General features: G+C 35.6%; 4 protein-coding genes across 5 annotated transcripts; 3 read left to right on the top strand and 1 right to left on the bottom strand.

Annotated features, from left to right (window-relative positions):
• Nucleotides 1-525: 525 nt before the first annotated feature.
• LOC107040686 lies at nucleotides 526-2,696 on the top strand. The gene is made up of 4 exons (XM_015260880.2): nucleotides 526-822; nucleotides 904-1,013; nucleotides 2,148-2,246; nucleotides 2,304-2,696. The coding sequence occupies exons 1-4, from the start codon at nucleotides 526-528 to the stop codon at nucleotides 2,464-2,466; spliced, it is 669 nt and encodes a 222-aa protein (XP_015116366.1). The 3' UTR covers nucleotides 2,467-2,696.
• Nucleotides 2,697-3,069: 373 nt separating this feature from the next.
• On the bottom strand, nucleotides 3,070-12,678 carry LOC107040710 (glutamate receptor 1). Its single transcript, XM_029126283.1, has 10 exons — nucleotides 12,434-12,678; nucleotides 11,226-11,410; nucleotides 10,970-11,154; nucleotides 10,511-10,733; nucleotides 9,582-9,751; nucleotides 8,257-8,424; nucleotides 7,905-8,131; nucleotides 7,074-7,276; nucleotides 4,666-4,931; nucleotides 3,070-3,657 (listed from the first exon to the last, which is right to left on the bottom strand). Exons 1-10 carry the CDS (start codon nucleotides 12,609-12,611, stop codon nucleotides 3,261-3,263), a joined length of 2,202 nt encoding a protein of 733 aa, XP_028982116.1. The 5' UTR covers nucleotides 12,612-12,678; the 3' UTR covers nucleotides 3,070-3,260.
• Nucleotides 12,679-13,979: 1,301 nt separating this feature from the next.
• Nucleotides 13,980-16,577, top strand: LOC114841047 ((11Z)-hexadec-11-enoyl-CoA conjugase-like). 2 transcript variants are annotated; one of them, XM_029126282.1, is made up of 5 exons: nucleotides 13,980-14,286; nucleotides 15,054-15,079; nucleotides 15,161-15,366; nucleotides 15,903-16,088; nucleotides 16,169-16,577. In XM_029126282.1, the coding sequence occupies exons 1-5, from the start codon at nucleotides 14,067-14,069 to the stop codon at nucleotides 16,455-16,457; spliced, it is 927 nt and encodes a 308-aa protein (XP_028982115.1). In that variant the 5' UTR covers nucleotides 13,980-14,066; the 3' UTR covers nucleotides 16,458-16,577. The 2 variants fall into 2 exon arrangements, with proteins under 2 accessions (XP_028982115.1, XP_028982114.1); XM_029126281.1 differs by having other exon boundaries at nucleotides 14,949-15,079.
• Nucleotides 16,578-17,100: 523 nt separating this feature from the next.
• Nucleotides 17,101-18,778, top strand: LOC107040685 (acyl-CoA Delta(11) desaturase). The gene is made up of 6 exons (XM_029126280.1): nucleotides 17,101-17,193; nucleotides 17,278-17,520; nucleotides 17,592-17,722; nucleotides 17,797-18,002; nucleotides 18,084-18,269; nucleotides 18,352-18,778. The coding sequence occupies exons 1-6, from the start codon at nucleotides 17,184-17,186 to the stop codon at nucleotides 18,650-18,652; spliced, it is 1,077 nt and encodes a 358-aa protein (XP_028982113.1). The 5' UTR covers nucleotides 17,101-17,183; the 3' UTR covers nucleotides 18,653-18,778.
• Nucleotides 18,779-19,114: the final 336 nt, after the last annotated feature.

Genomic DNA, 19,114 nt, shown 5'->3' with positions numbered 1-19,114 from the left:
AATTCCGTGCTTAGAATATTGTCATCTCGTGTTATCAGCACCAAATTAAAACTTAAAACTTCATTTGGAATATTGAGTCGCAGCTTCTTTTTATTCACATCAGAAATTTTGTATTTGGATATTAATATTATTTGTTCAAAGTGAAAAAATCGATCATCATTTTCACTATATTGCATTCAGATTCTCCTATCCTTAACGTCAAAAATGTGAGATAATCTCATAATTCTAGCTATTAATTCTAATCAACTTTGTTCGAAGAAAACCTCAGTAAACGCAATATTAAGAAAGTTGAATTATTCTATTTTCCTCTGACCTAAATGATTTGGACATTTAGGATTCGTTTATTCATGTTTCATAGAATGGTATTCAATTCTCTTTTATTGGTAAGGCGGGCTTCATAAAAATTCGACGCAAGACGATTGTCTTCATGAAAACCGCAACCCCAAACCCGAAAATTGGTAGTTACCAACAGTCGGTACAGATCTTCAATTTTTTGAATCAATATTTTGCTCGATCCTCTTCAAGATGATCATTCTCTTCCATTTCTTCTTTTTATTCGCAATAAATTCTCAAGTGACGGGTTACGGAAAGTCGAGAATAACGTGGCACGATTCAAAGTCATGCGCGTGGACGAAATCTGCCGGAGTCGACGGAATTAATCCGAAAGAAGTGAGGAATTCCATTGGAAAGGAGTACAATTGCGGGGTCATGGGCATCGGAGTTGTGCAGAAAATTCCGTATGACGAAAGTCAGGATCAGCTGCACGTGGTTTTCTCATCGGCCTGCGTGAAATGTGGCCTCTGTATTGCAATCGCTGATAAGGTCAGGGGTGATGGAAGACAATGTGCGCTAGATATTGCGCTTTTAGCATTTTTATCAATTTTTTATTGTCATTATTTTTAGATTAATAAAAGTCTGGTTGCGTTGCACGAGGCGATATCATGTAATCGATACATTATAAGTGCGGAAGCTGAGGTCAGGATGGGGACATTTTGTGCAGATTCTTTCTCGGGGTAAAGATTAAAGAGATGTTGAGCAGAATTATTTAATTTTCCATTTAAATAATTCGTTTTTTTTTTAAATTTAATTAAGGATATCCAAGTATCTTTTACCGTACTGACCTTCACTTTTACTCGTCCGGGGATTGATATTGGCCCTTCCCCAAACTCATAAAAGTGAAAATCACTGTGGAAAAATATCGTTCACGACTAGTGTCGTGGGATTTTTTTCTCGCGTAGTTGGCCAGTCCTCGCCTTCAACTCGGACGCCAACTCTACGCGAATAAAAAATCCCATGGCACTCGCCTTGAAATATACTATTTGATGACCTGTGCGTAAAGTGAAATTTACACATTATGATGAAAAATAGGGTTCGACACTTGTGGAAAAAGAAAAAAAAATATTATTTCAAATAATTGATTTTTCAGTTTTATAATTATTCCAGTTAATTATTATTATTAGTATTATTATTATTATTATTATTATTATTATTATTATTACAGGTATATATTTTATAACAGGTGGTAAAAATATGAATTAAATAAATTCAATTCGTTGTTTATAAACAGATAATTGAAATTGTTTAAACTTTCGCAAATCTAATTTTTTCAGGCATGAAATCGATTTCTGGTAAAATTTTGAATATGAATAAATTTGTTACGATTCCGAACGATTTTTATGGTGGAAAAATTATTGCTTATAAATTATTTATAAAAAAATGCTCTTAATTTTCAAAAATTGATTAAAATTTGTTTTTTTCAGATTTTTAAAATGTTTTGTAACGGTTCAATATCGAGATTCAAATTCAGACCTGCAAAGTTTAAATAAAAAAATTATTGTAAAATGTTTGGAAACTTGGGGTCAAATGGGGCTCCTATGAAAGCTCTGTTCGACTACAAAAGTATAAAAGAATAGTAAAATTTTCATGAGGTCTAGGTGAAAAAAGGGTCATAATCTCGATATCTTCATTTAATTATGAAATATTCAGTGAGAATATTAATTCCTTCATTCTGTTTATTTACTCTGCTTTACCAATTCACTGTGGATTTTAGTCATTGAAATTATGAATTATTTCAGAGAATAAAATCAACTAAAAACGAATAATTATTAATTTTTATTTGAACCTGTAATTTTTCCTCTTTTATTTAGATTCAGATTGAGGGAAGTTCGTGGGAGAAGATACATTGGGGACAACGTGCCGGGTTCAGTCGTCATTAAATCCACTGGTGATGGGCTGTGGCCACAAAAGTAATGTTTTTCCATCCAAAATAGTCATAATTTTCTCCCTATTCATGTATTTTTTAGATTGAAAGACAAATGCGAGGAGATTTTCAGTTCAATCGAACAAGAACATCTGTTGAAATATCTGAGGGACCGATGTAAGACTCGTAATGCCGATTTACGGGACATTTTTTGCCACGGGAAGATGGGAGCATCGAGAGACTGCCGAGGAATATTCATTCCTTGACATAAAAACCCAACATTTCTCAATTTTTTATTTTTTTCGACATGGAAAATGAAGTAAATTATTATTATTTTTTTTTTTTCAAGATGTAAAACTAAAAGTAGCATCAATGAATGAATAAATATCTATCAATTTTTTTTTATTATTCATCACAAAACCGGTTGGTTTATACAGCTATAAAAATTGATAAATAAGAATTATAAATATAAACATATGGCTTTTTAAACAATGTTTTAAAGTAGCTCTACCCTTACAGTAAATTCAAAGATTATTGAAAACTGCAAAAAAATTGCAGAAAACTCGGTTACATTCGGAATTCTAATCTTTTTCTCAATTTATCGTTTTGGTTTTTCAAAGAAGAAATGCTTAAAAATCAGGATTTAACCCAGTGTCTTATGTGAAAATCAAAATTTCCATTGTAATCACAGATTAAAATCTGGATTTTTTTTCATTAGATGTGAAAAAATCAATAATTTTTGTGACACCTCATAAAAAATAATCCACCGTTTTGCAAACAAGTTTTATTATTGATTCATAAGAGGGAAATGTTTGAAAAAATATCAATATTTTGCGAGATTTAATTTAGATAACACTGGGTATGAATTTTTTCAAATTTTTTCCACGCAATTTAGTTGAAAAATTAAAAAACTGAAAATATTGGTTTTGCATGTGATCAGAAAGTCCGTAATGATTTGGATACATTTTTCATCTACTTTCTTCACGATAAATGAAGTTAATGATTCAATAAAATAATTGAATTGAATAAACGAAATCAAAAGAGAATGCACAGGAAATATTCAATGATGAAATGGGAAAGTTCCGAGCTTAAAAGCTCTATGAAACCGTTTTCCCTGATGCAATCTAGAATTTTTTCCCACGGAATGTCTCCACCAAGTGACTGAAGCCCCGTGAAAATTATGATTCACTGAGTGATTTTTCGGGGCCTCGACGCTCTTCCGGGAAGTGACCCTTCCGATGATCTTAGCGAGAAACATTTTCCGCTGATTCCAAAGGCGCTCTATCACTCCCAGGAAGAGTGATGTGATGATACCAATGGCGAGGATGATAAATGCTGAGTAAACATCTGCAATTCTAGCACTGTGAAAGGTCGTAGCATCTTGGCACCTTGGCATATCAGGCAGCATTCTCTGTCGGATTTTGTCGATAACCCCGCGCTCATCCATTTTTAATATACTAGACAGAGTGAATGATTTTTAATTGCGAATAAGTGATAGCTAATTTTACCCAGAGAAATGATTTGTGTCAATAAATCATCTTTACCGGAACATGATAATTATTTTCTCTTTATCAGCATGAAATTCATAGTTGTTTTAACGTAAATAAGTATTTTAATGTGTGAATGATTTTATTAAATTCACTCGCTCCGCTCGCCAAACCCCATATGATCCCCATGACAGTTATTCTGACCCTTGTGACCCTTATTTAGACCCTTGTTACCTTTATTTAGATCCTTCTTACCCTTATTTGGACCCTTAATCTGACCCTTGTGACCCTGATTAGGACCTTTATTTTGACCCTTGTGACGGGCTTTTTTCGGATCCTTACTCTGAACTTTATAACCCTTAATCTGATCCTTGTGACCCTTATTTAGACCCTTCTTACCCTTATTTGGACCTTTAAGCTGACCCTTGTGACCCTGATTTGGATCTTTATTTTGACCCTTGAGACGACCTTTATTCGGACCCTTATTCTGACCATTCTGACCCTTGTGACCCTTATTTAGATCCTAGTTACCTTTATTTAGACCGTTTTAACCCTTATTTGGACCTTTAATCTGACCCTTGTGACCCTTATTTGGATCTTTATTTTGACCCTTGTGACCTCTATTCGGACCCTTATTCTGACCTTTCTGACCCTTATTTTGACCCTTGTGACCCTTATTTAGATCCTAGTTACCTTTATTCAGACCCTTTTTACCCTTATTTGGACCTTTCATCTGACCCTTGTGACCCTGATTTGGATCTTTATTTTGACCCTTGTGACGACCTTTATGCGGACCGTTATTCTGACCTTTATGACTCTTATTTTGACCCTTGTGACCCTTAAATGTGGAGTCTCAATTTCGAGTACCAAATTTTTATCATCAGAAGTCGATTTGGATATTTATAATATATAGAGACAATCACTTCTCTGGGTCTACCACATTCTCAACATCATCATCATCATTATTATTATTAATACCTCAAATTAATTATCTTCTCGTAAGGGCTGTACTGTGCCATGGGCAATGCAACGGTCGTAAAAGTGTGTTCAATCTCAATTTCTTTGAGCAAGCATCTCTCGTGTATCAGAGACGTTCTGAGGGCCCGTCGGGCTAGGGTGGCACTCGCGAAGAACCCATACCTCCCCCCCACAGCCCTCTGGAGACCCTTGCTGGTGCTCAATCGTGACTCACGTCCGTTGAACGCCTTGATATACAATTGACGCAACGCACTGTCATTCGCGTTCTAGAATAATCGAATGATCTGTGAGTTATTGCGAGTGGAGATCGATTATTTACCCTTTCTAAAATCCATGAAACATGAATAAATGAATCATAATTGTCCAAATCATTTAGCCCAGAGGAAAACAGAATAATTCAACTTTCTTAATATTGCGGTTACTAAGGTTTTCTTCGAACAAAGTTGATTAGAATTAATAGCTAGAATTATGAGATTATCTCACATTTTTGACGTTAAGGATAGGAGAATTGAATGCAATATAGTGAAAATGATGATCGATTTTTTCACTTTGAACAAATAATATTAATATCCAAATACGAAATTTCTGATGTGAATGAAAAGAAGCTGTGACTCAATATTCCAAATGAAGTTTTAATTTTTAATTTGGTGCTGATAACACGAGATGACAATATTCTAAGCACGGAATTATATTGATGAGATGAACAATAGATTAATTGAATTATCGTGTGAACTAGCTAAACATTGATAACAGTGTAGACACGCACTTTCACCAGAGTATCAACAAACATTGAACTTCAGAAATTCAAACTCCAAAGTGTGTTCTAGAAGGAATTGAATTGTCATTGTGATTGAAATCTTATTCAGTGAGCATAGGAATTAGAACATGAGCAATCATTTATTGTAACAGGAAAATTTAACAGCTGATAAATTGGGACATATGATTCTCATCGATCGTATTGCTTTTTGCAATGAGAATGATTATAAACAAACAAAAGAGAATTGAATACCAGTGTATGAAACACGAATAAACGAATCATAATTGTCCAAATCATTTAGCCCAGAGGAAAACAGAATAATTCAACTTTCTTAATATTGCGGTTACTAAGGTTTTCGTCGAACAAAGTTGATTAGAATTAATAGCTAGAATTATGAGATTATCTCACATTTTTGACGTTAAGGATAGGAGAATCTGAATGCAATATAGTGAAAATGATGATCGATTTTTTCACTTTGAACAAATAATATTAATATCCAAATACAAAATTTCTGATGTGAATGAAAAGAAGCTGTGACTCAATATTCCAAATGAAGTTTTAATTTTTAATTTGGTGCTGATAACACGAGATGACAATATTCTAAGCACGGAATTATATTGATGAGATGAACAATAGATTAATTGAATTATCGTGTGAACTAGCTAAACATTGATAACAGTGTAGACACGCACTTTCACCAGAGTATCAACAAACATTGAACTTCAGAAATTCAAACTCCAAAGTGTGTTCTAGAAGGAATTGAATTGTCATTGTGATTGAAATCTTATTCAGTGAGCATAGGAATTAGAACATGAGCAATCATTTATTGTAACAGGAAAATTTAACAGCTGATAAATTGGGACATATGATTCTCATCGATCGTATTGCTTTTTGCAATGAGAATGATTATAAACAAACAAAAGAGAATTGAATACCAGTGTATGAAACACGAATAAACGAATCATAATTGTCCAAATCATTTAGCCCAGAGGAAAACAGAATAATTCAACTTTCTTAATATTGCGGTTACTAAGGTTTTCTTCGAACAAAGTTGATTAGAATTAATAGCTAGAATTATGAGATTATCTCACATTTTTTACGTTAAGGATAGGAGAATCTGAATGCAATATAGTGAAAATGATGATCGATTTTTCACTTTGAACAAATAATATTAATATCCAAATACCAAATTTCTGATGTGAATGAAAAGAAGCTGTGACTCAATATTCCAAATGAAGTTTTAATTTTTAGTTTGGTGCTGATAACACGAGATGACAATATTCTAAGCACGGAATTATATTGATGAGATGAACAATAGATTAATTGAATTATCGTGTGAACTAGCTAAAAATTGATAACAGTGTGGACACGCACTTTCACCAGAGTATCAACAAACATTGAACTCCAGAAATTCAAACTCTAAAGTGTGTTCTAGAAGGAATTGAATTGTCATTGTGATTGAAATCTTATTCAGTGAGCATAGGAATTAGAACATGAGCAAATCATTTATTGTAACAGGAAAATTTAACAGCTGATAAATTGGGACATATGATTCTCATCGGTCGTATTGCGTTTTGCAATGAGAATGATTATGAAAAATTAATTGGAAAAAGGAATATCGAATCTACAAGTACTTGATACGATAACCTACTCGCATGTACTCATCGTCCACATCGCTGTACCCCAGCTTGAAATTATTGTGCAGGAGATCGTCCAGGGTTTTTATACCCGTCGCTTGGACCGATAAAATCGAGGTGATGAAGCCTGCGTATGCGTTGTACGTCACGAGGGCGAATATTAGGCTTGCTAAGAGAGCGGTTTTACCGGAGAGGGTGGACGGGTTCCAAGGAGAGCCTGAGAATGCAGTATATTTAATTCGAATATTTAATATTTGAATATGAAGAAGAATTTCGAAGTTCGAATTTTTTAAATTATCAATTCCGCGCGATCCAATGATCCGATTTGAATATGTCAGAGCGCATTTTAAAGCTTGAAAAAATATCTTCAAAACGAAAAAAAGTTGGCAAAATTCACTCTGCCAATCCCAAGTTATTGGCGATTGAAAAGAAAACCATTTCATCGTCTTCAGGAAGACGATATAAAATTCATCTTTCTTCAATCATTAATATCTCTCGAACGAATGATGCGATTTCACTGAATCAAAATTCATTTTCAAGCTCGAAAAAATAACTTAAAAATGAAAGAAAGGTGAGAAATTTCACTCTGCCAATGCCAAGTTATTGGCGATTGAAAAAAAGACGATTTCATCGTCTCCAGGAAGACGATGTAAATCGTCCCCTCTTTAATCATCAATATCTCCCGAACAAATGATGCGATTTCAATAAATCAAAATTCATTTTAAAGCTCGAAAAAATATCTTCAAAATAAATTAAAAATCGGCGAATTTCACCCAGCCGTCGTCGAGCTACTGACGATTAACAATTCTCAAATTCGACTCGACCCCATGAACGCAAATATCTACCTTGCATGCACATAATACTAGTACACCACAATGTGGCCTCCCCAATGCCAGTCTGCCTCCCCTTCCGCTTGCTGAGTACATTATTAGCCGCATAATTGATCGAGCCAATGGTGACAATAATAAAAAACTGCATGAGTGCAACACAAAGGAGCAAATGATTGTTGAAAGGCTGAAGAAATATGTCCCTCATTGTGCCAGACTCTGGTGGTCGTATGTAGATGTTTCTCCTGTAAATTGGTTTATTCAATCCTCAGATCATTATGTCAATACTTCCCCCCCCCCTCCCCGCCCCCTCGGCTCGTCCAATTTTCTACTTTGCAAGTCAATTTGCAAACACGAAAATCAGACGTACGTGTAACGTATCAGAGGATGAGTGAAGCTCATGTCTCGGCGGCGGTCTTCGTTTGTTGTGATGTAACCGAGCCCAATGTCCACAGCTCCGGTGTACACGTCACCCAGAAGATTGCTCCAGACTTTGTTAGTCAGGGTACCCAGTTTCTCGTGCGGCACTATTTCTAAGCTTTTGCGGGGCAAAATGGAGACTTGAGATTTTTTTGTGAATGAAAATTATTATGGGAATTTATCGCACAATTTTTTTTCAATGTTTATTCTGATTTTTTTATGGAGGGAAGTAGATTGATGTCGATTTTTGGGTGGAAATTATTGTGTTGAATTTTTTTGGAGGTGTTTGCCTACATTTTATTGAAAAATGCAAGGAATAAGAATTTGGGAAATTTATTTAAAGAAAAAAGAATCAATTGATGTCCAGTTTTGTATAAAATGTTTCTAGACTTTCAGCGGACGAAATCGTCAGTTTAGATTTTTTTTCAATTTAAAAAAAATGACAGAAAAGTTGACTGATGTAGTATTTTACATGGAAATTATTTTGTTGATTTTTTCCGGGAATGTTTCTCTACTTTTCATTGAAAAATGTGAGAAATAAGAACTTGGGAAACTTATTTCTGAGGAATTGACAATTTGGGAAATTCATTTCAAGAAAAAAAAACAATCGATGTCCATTTTTGTATAAAATTCTGGATCAAAAGTTTTTAGACTTTTATCGGACGAAATCGGCAATTTAGATTTTTTTTCAATCTTAAAAAATTATTCGACAGAAAAATTGATTGGCGTAGTATTTTATAGGTAAATTATTCTGTTCATTTTTTTGGGGGGGTTTTCTCTCCATTTTATTGAAAAATGCCAGAAACAAGAACTTGGCAAATTGGTTTCTGAAGAATTGAGAATTTGGGAAATTTATTTCAAGAGAAAAAATCAATTGATGTCCATTCTTCTAAAAAATTCTGGGTAAAATGTGTCTAGACTTTCATCGGACGAAATCGCAATTTTAGATTTTTTTTTCAAATTTCAAAAAAAATTTATAGGAAATATTTTCGCCACTATTTGAATATCTATTCCAATATTGACAGAAAAATTGATTGATGTAGTATTTAACAGGGAAATTATTCTGTTGATTTTTTCTGGGGGTTTTTTCTTCATTTTATTACAGCATGAAGACATAAAAGTTATGTTGAAAAATTTATGATGAAGAAATTCAACGAAACGGAGCTGAATTGACGTGTGCCTTTTGTTCGCGTAAAAAGTGTCCATTCGTCTCTATTTGTACTTCTCGTCATTAGAATATGAATGAGGATGAACAAATGCAGACTGTACACATACCTAGCATTCAAACTGTGCGCAAGAAAATCAATAAAATCGTTCATTGGTTGGTCCTCACTCGGTTCCTCCTCATACGATGTTATTTCACCGTTCTGATTGTCACTCGTGCCATTCAGAATGCCCACGATCATGGGGAGTCGGAAGAAATTGTTCCTGAGGGCGACATTTATCTGGGAAAAGACGCTTTTTTCATGTCATTCAATCAAGAAGACAATTAATTTACAGTTCAACTTGATTCAGGATTTGCATAAAATTTTTCGCTATCGGATAAAAAAATACTAATTTTTTTTTCTGTATTCAGATTAATAGGGGAACATAAAGGCGTTATACTCCTTCGATTGAATGTAACTCATCAATTTTTCGTGATCCTTAAGAATTTTTGGTGCTGAATGGAAACATTGTATTCGTTAAATCCGAAATTTCCAGTTTTTTGGGTTGGATAAAGGTGAACAAATTCTAACGTTGGGGCGATGTTGGCTGCCAACGTTGGCCATAATATTGGCTGCCAACGTTGGGACCACGTTGGCGGGCAACGTCGGAGCAATGTCGGCGCGATGTCGGCTGCCAACATTGGGACAATATTGACTGCCAACATTGGGACAATATTGACTGCCAACGTTGGCGCAATGTTGGGCACCTACCTTGGAGCAAGGTTGGCGGCCAACGTTGGGGCAATGTTGGCTCGCCAACATTGGCGAAATGTTGGCTTGCCAACTTCGGGGCAGTTTTGGCTTGCCAACGTCGCGGAAATATTGAATTCAATGAATCATTGAATTCAACTGAAAATGCATCGTCATAAGAAAATTAAAAATTTTCTACATATTAGCAGAAATATATTGACTGCTGTGAACGAAAGCAATTTTCCACTCAATTAATTTGATCCGATGAAGAATTTTATGCAGCCCAATTGTCGATTGAGCCCTGCTAACTGGGAGTTTGAGCATCGGAGCTCCAGGATTCCAGTATCCCAGTGGATCCACCACAAGACTTGAATTGTCATTGATCCTTATTTTGTACGTGTGAACGAGGTAGAACGATATCGATCGATTTTCCATCAACGAGTACTCCAGGTTTCTCGTTACATTCTCAGGGATTACTTCATTCGAATTCTCCCACTTGAAATTGTAGGTCTTTATGTATTCTCGAAACTGTCTGCAAAATAATCTCATGAGCTTCGAAAAATTTTCCTCGACATTTTTTTTTAAAATAATGAAATGTCGATGTGTTGAGAGAGAAAAATTGTATTTTCGTCACAAAGACTCTGAATTATATCGTGTTATTAATATATTTTTGAGCAGAATACACTTTTTGATACTTTTGATAGTGATTTTGTGGTGTGAAAATACTCCACAAAATTATAAATTAGTTTAACGCGGCAAATTAATCACCTGTTCTTGTAATTAAATATCTCTTTCCTGACGTTATAAGCACTGGCACTTGAGGTTGCAACGACAACATCCGAATTGATTCCAATCGTCAAATTCCTCAGAATCAGATCGATACTCGCGTCATTGGAGTCGGTTGTTATTAACAACCAGGATATATAATAGTCAAACAGTCGTTTGCTCGACGCCTACAAATCAGTCATTGTTCTCTTAAAAATGAATTCACGTTACTTACTGGTTATTCTTTTATTATTCATACTGTTTTCAAAACATTTTCTGCTGACGTGTGATTCAATCGATCGAGGAGAACGATTGCTCCAACTCTGTGTCTTCGAATATTCAGGGCTTCTGGTAGTTTATTTGTGAGTGTTGATTGAATTGATATACTCATTCCTTGATCACTCAGGCAACTTATGAGGGGTCTTGCATAGTATAAAATTTCATCTGATTTAAAATAATAAAAAGAATCAAGTTCCGACCATAAACTAGTAGATTTGTAACGATTGATTTTTTGGCTTGAGAAAAGTCGAAAAATCTCTTAAATTATGAGATTTATCAAAAAAGATCAAAAAATATTTTTTATGGTAAATTTAATTCTGTAAAAAAAAAGTTTTATAACATTTTTCGATAAATCGAAGAGTTTTCGGGATTTTTCAAGTTTTAATCGAACAAAAATCAGGATTTGGTGGAATTAATCAAGATAAATGTCTTTAATTATTCAGGGCTTCTGGTAGTTTATTTGTAAGTGTTGATTGAATTGATATACTCATTCCTTGATCACTCAGGCAACTTCTGAGGGGTTTTGCATAGTACAAAATTTCATCTGATTTAAAATAACAAGAAGAATCAAAATCCAAGCATGATCTAGTAGATTTGTAACAATTGATTTTTTTGACTTGAGAAAAGTGGAAAAAACTCTTAAAATATGAGATTTATCGAAAAATATCAGAAAATATTTTTTGGAGGATATTTAATTCTGTACAAAAAAGATTTTATGACATTTTTCGATAAATCGAAGAGTTTTCGGGATTTTTTGACTTTTAATCGAACAAAAATCAGGATTTGGTGGAATTAATCAAGATAAATCTCTTTAATTATTCAAGGCTTCTGGTAGTTTATTTGTAAGTGATGATTGAATTGATATACTCATTCCTTGATCACTCAGGCAACTTATGAGGGGTCTTGCATAGTATAAAATTTCATCTGATTGAAATCAATAAAAAGTATCAAAATCCAAGCATGAACTAGTAGATTTGTAACAATTGATTTTTTTGACTTGAGAAAAGTCGAAAAATCTCTTAAATTATGGCATTTATCAAAAAACATCAGAAGACTTTTTTGTGGGAAATATAATTCTCTAGAAAAAATCTTTTTACATATTTTTTGCCAAATCGAATAGTCTCCAAGATTTTTCCATTCTTATTCAGACGAAACTCAAGATTCAGTGGAATTAAGAAAGAAACTCACTATTCCCGTTCGATAAATCATCAAATAACACAATCTGCTCCCAGAATCTGAACTTGGCGTATTCCATCATCAATTGGAGTGTCAATGGCGATGGTGGTGGATGCATTTGCCCCTGATTGCCATTTAAAATCACAAAAAACAGGAAAATTATGGTGAATTCACGAGTTTTTATGGCCATAATGCTGTGGCTTCACGTGTGGTTTGATAAATGTCAGACAGTCTACCGTCAAAACCTCAAGAACATCAGCCCTAGAAATAGTTAATGTGCACTTGATGGGAAGATCGATTGATCCGACGAGATACCGATCATCTATTTCTTCAAACATTCATTAATTGCTTTTTACTTCATATCGGTGATAATTCTGGCATTATCCCTGGGCGAAGATTTCCCTGGGGAGTGACTAATGTTCTGGATATTATGGAAATGGATTGGAGTCTGTTCTGTTTGTCTGTTCAGTGACGACACAAACGCCTTAATTTCTTAAATCTTTTTGTGAACAAATTCAGAACAAAAAAAATATTAACAGAAATATGTTGTTTTGTTTTTATGTAACGCAGGTTTTGTTCGATTGTTCGCTAATGAATGAATGGAATTGAATCTTTTGTTTTCAAATGTAGGTATTGTTGAGCCCTATCGATCGCCATTGATTAAAATATAATTCATCGATTAGTTTTTTAATTTTCGAATTTTTTCGAAAATCGGATGGCCCACGATAACTAAAAAAAATGTTCTGAATTGATTGAATGATGGCTTAAAAAATTTGTTTAGATGTCCTTTTAACCGAGTTGGAAGATGAAGGCGATAGCAATAATCATTATTTTGATTTATTTGAAAATTTGCAAAAATTTTGTATTTTTTGAAAATCAGAATTCCGGGGATATCTTTGAATATCATGCTTCAAAGATGATTACGATAGCTATATTGGTTGATTTGATTTTTATGATGATTGTTAAAAATTTCGAATTTTTCACGAATTTCCCTGAAAGTGAGCTTTCTGATGGTTTCTTCAAATGTGATGTTTCAAATTCATTCAAGTATGTGTAAATAAAATTTTTCTATTAACATTTTATCGAAGGGCTGAGGGGAGAGATAGAACTGTAAAAAAGACAATCGGTGGTATAGAAGAAAGGGATAATAAGAATAATGATGATTATAACATTCAACCGAGTTGAAAATCTGACAAAATTAGTTGAAAAGAAATCTTATTCAACTTAATAAAATGAAATAAACAATGAATTATACATGATAGAAGGAAATGGTGTGCAATTATTATCAAAAATAAAGAATCTTCTTCATCTCCTTAAAATATAGAGAAATACAAACTTGAAAAAGTCGGGCTAAAGAAAGTCAATGAAAAATTAAATCAGTAATAAATTTCAATAACAATTGAATTTTTTTCACGTGTCAATTTTGCTCAAGAAACATTACGAAATAATTCAGGTGAGCACTAGGATTGGGGTCAGTTATGCGCCGTATAAGCGTATTTGACTGGACGACCAAAGAAAACAGAAAATAATAAATCAGTAACTGTCTGCGATGCATTGCGATTACATCGTTTGATTCGAGTGTTTGGGGTCTCCGTGAATTTTTTTTTTCGCACTTGCGGGGGATCTGATTAGAGGAAACTGGAGAATGTCGCCTGGTGCGGTCGATCCGAGGATAATTGTGGATAAATATCAGGATGATGAGGAGGGTGTTGAGGATGTGGTGAAGAAAAAGGAGAGGCGATGGTTTGAATTCGAGACAGAGCTCATTTGGACCAACATCGTTGGGATTGTTGGCTTCCACCTACTGTCACTGTACTTTATGATTACTTTTGAATATAGGAAGGAAATTGTTCTAGTCCTCTGGAGTAAGTGGTGATTTTATTCTTTATCAAGTGTTTGCAGAGAATAATTCATTGAATCGTGTTTTTTCCTCAAATTTTGCTGCTGAGTTTGGAGAAGCGGAAAATTAATGCAAATTGTGTGACGCAAATTTTTGTCTCGATATCAAATAAAATTATTGATCCATTTTAAATCAATCCAGATGTTGGAAAAATTTTTTCCTTAATTTCTTATGTTTCATCATTGATTATTGTGCGTTGACAGAGAATAATTCCCTAAATGACGTGTTTATTCTCTAATTTTGCTGTTGCATTTAATTTATCGAGGATTAAAAATACGAGGAGTTGAAAATTAATGTAAATTATTGTGTGACAAAAATTTCTGGCTCAAGATCAACTAAATTCATTGATTCATTTTAAATTAATCCAAAAGTTGGAATGAAATTTCCTCAATTTCTTATGTTTAATAATTAATTATTGAATGTGAGCAAAGAATAATTCACTAAATGAAGTTTTTCGTTTCTCTAATTTTGGTGTTGCATTTGAGTTATCAAGGATTAAAAATATGAGGAGTTGAAAATTAATGTAAATTATTAAAATTAATATAAATATTGTATCATTTCAAATCAATCAAGAAAAAATTTTTAAAAATCATTGAAAAAAAAATTCCTCAAATTCTTATGTTCAAGCATTTGTCATGTGTCAATTAAGTGGATTTGGAGTGACCGGTGGTGCCCACAGACTCTGGACCCATCGAGGTTACAAAGCTAAATTACCACTTAGAATTATTCTAGCTATTCTCTACGCATCTGCGGGAATGGTAATGGCAATTGATTAAATTTACAACGAGACCACTCAATGCAGAACAATCAGTAGCACTTATTCGCCGATAAATTTGTAGAATCCAATCTACGATTGGGTGAGGGATCACCGAGTGCACCACAAGTACACGGAGACAGATGCGGATCCCCATAATTCTAAAAGAGGCTTTTGGTTCTCTCACGTGGGGTGGCTGATGATGAAGAAGCATCCCGAGGTCCATCGACGGGGACGGAGTCTAGATATGAGTGATGTGGAGGCTGATCCTGTAGTCATGTTCGTCGATCGGTAATTATTTTGGGATCAGGGGGCTAAATGGACACTTTAAACTTTTTTTTACCCCGAATGAACGTATTGTATGCATTATATGTTGTTGAAAAAATTCATTTTGAAATCAATATTTAGAAGAAGGTAAAAAAAATTAACGTTGGGGCAATGTTGGCTGTGAACGTTGGGCTAATGTTGGCTGCCAACGTTGAGACAATGTTAACTATTAACGTTGTGCCAATATTGGCGGCCAACGTTGGGCCAATGTTGGCTGTCAACGTTGGGACTATATTGGCTGCCAGCATTAAGGCAGTATTGAATTCAATAAATCATTAAATTCAATTGAAAATACATCGTCAGAAAAATTCCATCCGGCAGCCAATTCCCAATTTAATTCATAACTCAATCGAATTATGCATATTAATAAAATTGCTAAAGTGTCCAATTTGGCCAATCTTAATGGCATTATAATATGTTATGATAATCATCCCCAGACACAACACGAAATTAATTAATGCGAGTACCAGTAGATACTATTCCGTTGATAATTTTTTCAGGCATTTCACTCTCTTCAAGATAATCTTCTGCTTCATAGTACCAATTCTCATCCCTGTTTACTTATTTAATCAAAATTGGAAAGCAACCATCATCTCAGAGCTCTTCATCAGGTATCCCATTGTCCTCAACGGGACATGGTCAGTCAACAGTTTTGCGCACATATGGGGCTATCGCACTTATGACAAGTAAAACGCCATTTTTAATTATTCATTTGCGTCTTCCATCCTTTGTTTTTGCATTTCGTTATTTTTCATCATTCCTCCAGATCGATAAAACCCACCGAAAACTTCATGGTGGCCATAGTGAGCGTCGGTGAAGGCTGGCACAACTATCACCACGTCTTCCCATGGGACTACAAAGCCGCTGAATTTGGAAATCTAATGCTGAATCCCACAACCGCCTGGCTCGATTTATTCGCTAAAATCGGATGGGCGTACGACTTGAGGGAAGCATCGCCTGATCTCGTACGGAAAATTACAGAGCGCCGAGGAGACGGCTCGCATCATCTCTACAGTCAGCACATAGCAGCCAACAACAGCGCAAAATCCGAATAAAGATAGACAATTTTATTCTCAACGACAGAGACTCATCAATGAAAAAAAAATCAGTTCCATGTGATTCTTTAGTTTAAGTCCATCAACTTGCCCATCGTTCTGTTATCACAAATCATTTTGATAAAGAATAATCTTCATTCAAATGTTTTATCTACGATTTTTATCAACCCTCTCCCCGAATACGTTCTAGCAAGACGACAAATACTAACCGATTCGTCTTTAAAAATCATGAAAACTTATTTCAAATTGATTTCATCGCTGTCGTCAAACTCGTTAAACTCACCGGCTAATCGAATGCGATGAGTCGTCGCAATTCTAATTGTCTCGAAATTTTTATCACTGATAAGGGCTGGTGTGATGCTACTAAACTTGGAATACACGCACACGTACAAATGCACACATGTGGATTTTCAATTTGTTTGAGTGGGCATGTGTTGAAAATACATGTCTTAAACACGTGTATTAAAATTATCATACCATTGAGACCGGTAACCCAAACCGCCGGCCAGCTATGGAATGTCATTAGTGGCTGTGTATTCATACGTTATCGCGACTATGTTATCACTTTTTTTTCCAAGCGTCGAAGTCCCTCTCTTCTAATACTATAAAAGAAAATAAAACGCCCGTTTCTTATCCATTTCCTCGTCCGCCGGCTTTAGACACATCGGCGGATCGTTCTGATTCATTGAGTTTTCAACTTCTTCGGAGGAAGCTGCAGCAGAGAGGATGACAGTTTGTAAGTTTGATATTTTCTGGGCTATTTCGGTCGTTAATTTCTCCTCCAATAATCGATGGAATCCTTCATTTTCCTTCGGAACAGCTGACTTGAAGAACAGAGCTGTTCCAGCTGAGGCTGCCGAGCCCATCAAGACGAAAGAGCCCAACGGCCTGGGTCTTGATGACATAAAGCAGGCCAAAGGTGAGAAGAAAGCTGAAGGATGGTTTCAGTTCAAGACAGATCTCGTCTGGTCAAATATCTTTGGCTTTGGCCTGTGGCACCTCATAACGTTCTACTATCTCTTCACATTTCCGTACCTGCAGTACAAAGGGCTGATGCTATGGGGTGAGTAAACAGAAGGCTTAATTACATAAGCAATTCGATAAATACTGATCCTCTCTTTCGTCAATTGACAGCTTTCATCATGGCTGAGCTCAATCTGCTGTCAATTACCGCTGGTGTACACAGACTCTGGTGTCACAGGTCGTACAAAGCCAAAACGCCCCTTAGAATATTCTTGGCTATCTTCTTCTTGGCTACAGGAGAGGTACGTCATCGATTATTTCGTCTCTTTCAAACTGATCTGAATTGATTCTGCATTGATCATTTGTTGTCTGATAGAATCGCATCTCCCACTGGGTGAGGGAACACAGGGTTCACCACAAGTACGTTGACACCGATGCCGATCCCCACAACAGCAAACGCGGCCTCTTCTTCTCGCACATCGGCTGGCAGATGATGAAGAAGCATCCTGATGTCATCAAGAAGGGACGGACCATCAACTATGACGACATGCGGGCTGATCCTGTCGTTGTCTTCTTTGACAGGTATCAAAAGACTTTCGATTGCTTGCAAAGAAGGTGGATCAACCTGGAACGGACGTAAATTCTTTCTTTGTTCTTTCTCAGACACTTCGCCTTCTTCAAGACCCTCCTCTGCTTCGTCCTCCCAGTCTTCATTCCGGTCTACTTCTTCGGGCAGGAACTGAAACCAGCCATCATCACCCAATGGTTCATACGGTATCCGTATGTTGTCAATATCATGTTCTCGGTCAACAGCTTTGCACATGCTGTCGGGTATCGCAGTTACGACAGGTAAGATTAACGAAACTTTAGGTTGATTATGAGAACAAATGGGGTATGAAGGTCTCATTGCTTTGGTTTTGTGATTCTACAGGACTATAAGGCCGACAGAAAACGGCGTCATCTCCATGGTGACCACCGGCGAGGGCTGGCACAACTATCATCACGCTTTCCCGTGGGACTACAAAGCTGCCGAATTGGGAAGCTTCTTCTTCAACAGGTGTACGTGGTGGATCAACCTTTGGGCGAAGATGGGACTTGCTTATGACTTGAAGGAGGCCGGGGAACACTCGATCAAGAGAATCGTCGAGCGCAAGGGCGACGGAAGTCATCCAATATGGACCAGCAGGGAAGATGGGACACCTATTGAGGAGCCTGAAGAACACCCCTATTGATGATTATTGTCGAGTGTTGCCTTTAGTTTTGTTATCATAATGTATCAGTATCATTAAAAATGTAAAAATTGTGATTAATAATATATGAGAGGGAATGGAGGGGAAAAGATATTGAAATTTCTTGATTTATTGGGGTGTTTCCTTGACTTTATCATCCTAAGCTCCATGATTTTCACGATTATATGTAGAAGACTGACGAGTTTGTTGGAAATAAAGGACATTACATGAAAAATACAGGTAGAAGTCTGATTTTTGGGAGAGTAGAACAGACAAAGGAGACACAAATAAACAAATAAACACAGACAAATTTTGAGGTTTATGAATGAGAATGTCTGGAGAATTCTGTCATCTGATAGAGGAAAACCTCCACCGCGCAATTTCCTGACTCCAGTTCCTTTGTTATAGCTATTGGACTGATGTAGAACAGATAAGGTCGATGGGAAATCGACGATGGGAAATCAT

The sequence above is a fragment of the Diachasma alloeum genome, unplaced genomic scaffold (assembly GCF_001412515.2).
Source record: "Diachasma alloeum isolate Michigan unplaced genomic scaffold, Dall2.0 Dall_scaffold_00340, whole genome shotgun sequence".
NCBI lineage: Eukaryota > Metazoa > Arthropoda > Insecta > Hymenoptera > Braconidae > Diachasma > Diachasma alloeum.
The sequence above is the reverse complement of the archived record's forward strand: the minus strand, read 5'-3'. Positions and strand labels throughout refer to the sequence as shown.

Coding starts and splice junctions, on each gene's coding strand:
- LOC107040685 (XM_029126280.1), top strand. Junction 17,723..17,796: donor TCTTCTTGGCTACAGGAGAG/GTACGTCATCGA, acceptor GTTGTCTGATAG/AATCGCATCTCCCACTGGGT. Junction 18,003..18,083: donor GTCGTTGTCTTCTTTGACAG/GTATCAAAAGAC, acceptor GTTCTTTCTCAG/ACACTTCGCCTTCTTCAAGA.
- LOC114841047 (XM_029126281.1), top strand. CDS start 14,067: ATGTCGCCTGGTGCGGTCGATCCGAGGATAATTGTGGATAAATATCAG. Junction 15,080..15,160: donor TCTACGCATCTGCGGGAATG/GTAATGGCAATT, acceptor ATAAATTTGTAG/AATCCAATCTACGATTGGGT. Junction 15,367..15,902: donor GTAGTCATGTTCGTCGATCG/GTAATTATTTTG, acceptor TAATTTTTTCAG/GCATTTCACTCTCTTCAAGA.
- LOC107040710 (XM_029126283.1), bottom strand. CDS start 12,611: ATGGCCATAAAAACTCGTGAATTCACCATAATTTTCCTGTTTTTTGTG. Junction 9,752..10,510: donor CTCCGATGCTCAAACTCCCA/GTTAGCAGGGCT, acceptor GTCTTTTCCCAG/ATAAATGTCGCCCTCAGGAA. Junction 8,132..8,256: donor CATCCTCTGATACGTTACAC/GTACGTCTGATT, acceptor ACCAATTTACAG/GAGAAACATCTACATACGAC.
- LOC107040686 (XM_015260880.2), top strand. CDS start 526: ATGATCATTCTCTTCCATTTCTTCTTTTTATTCGCAATAAATTCTCAA. Junction 1,014..2,147: donor TGTGCAGATTCTTTCTCGGG/GTAAAGATTAAA, acceptor TCTTTTATTTAG/ATTCAGATTGAGGGAAGTTC. Junction 2,247..2,303: donor GATGGGCTGTGGCCACAAAA/GTAATGTTTTTC, acceptor TGTATTTTTTAG/ATTGAAAGACAAATGCGAGG.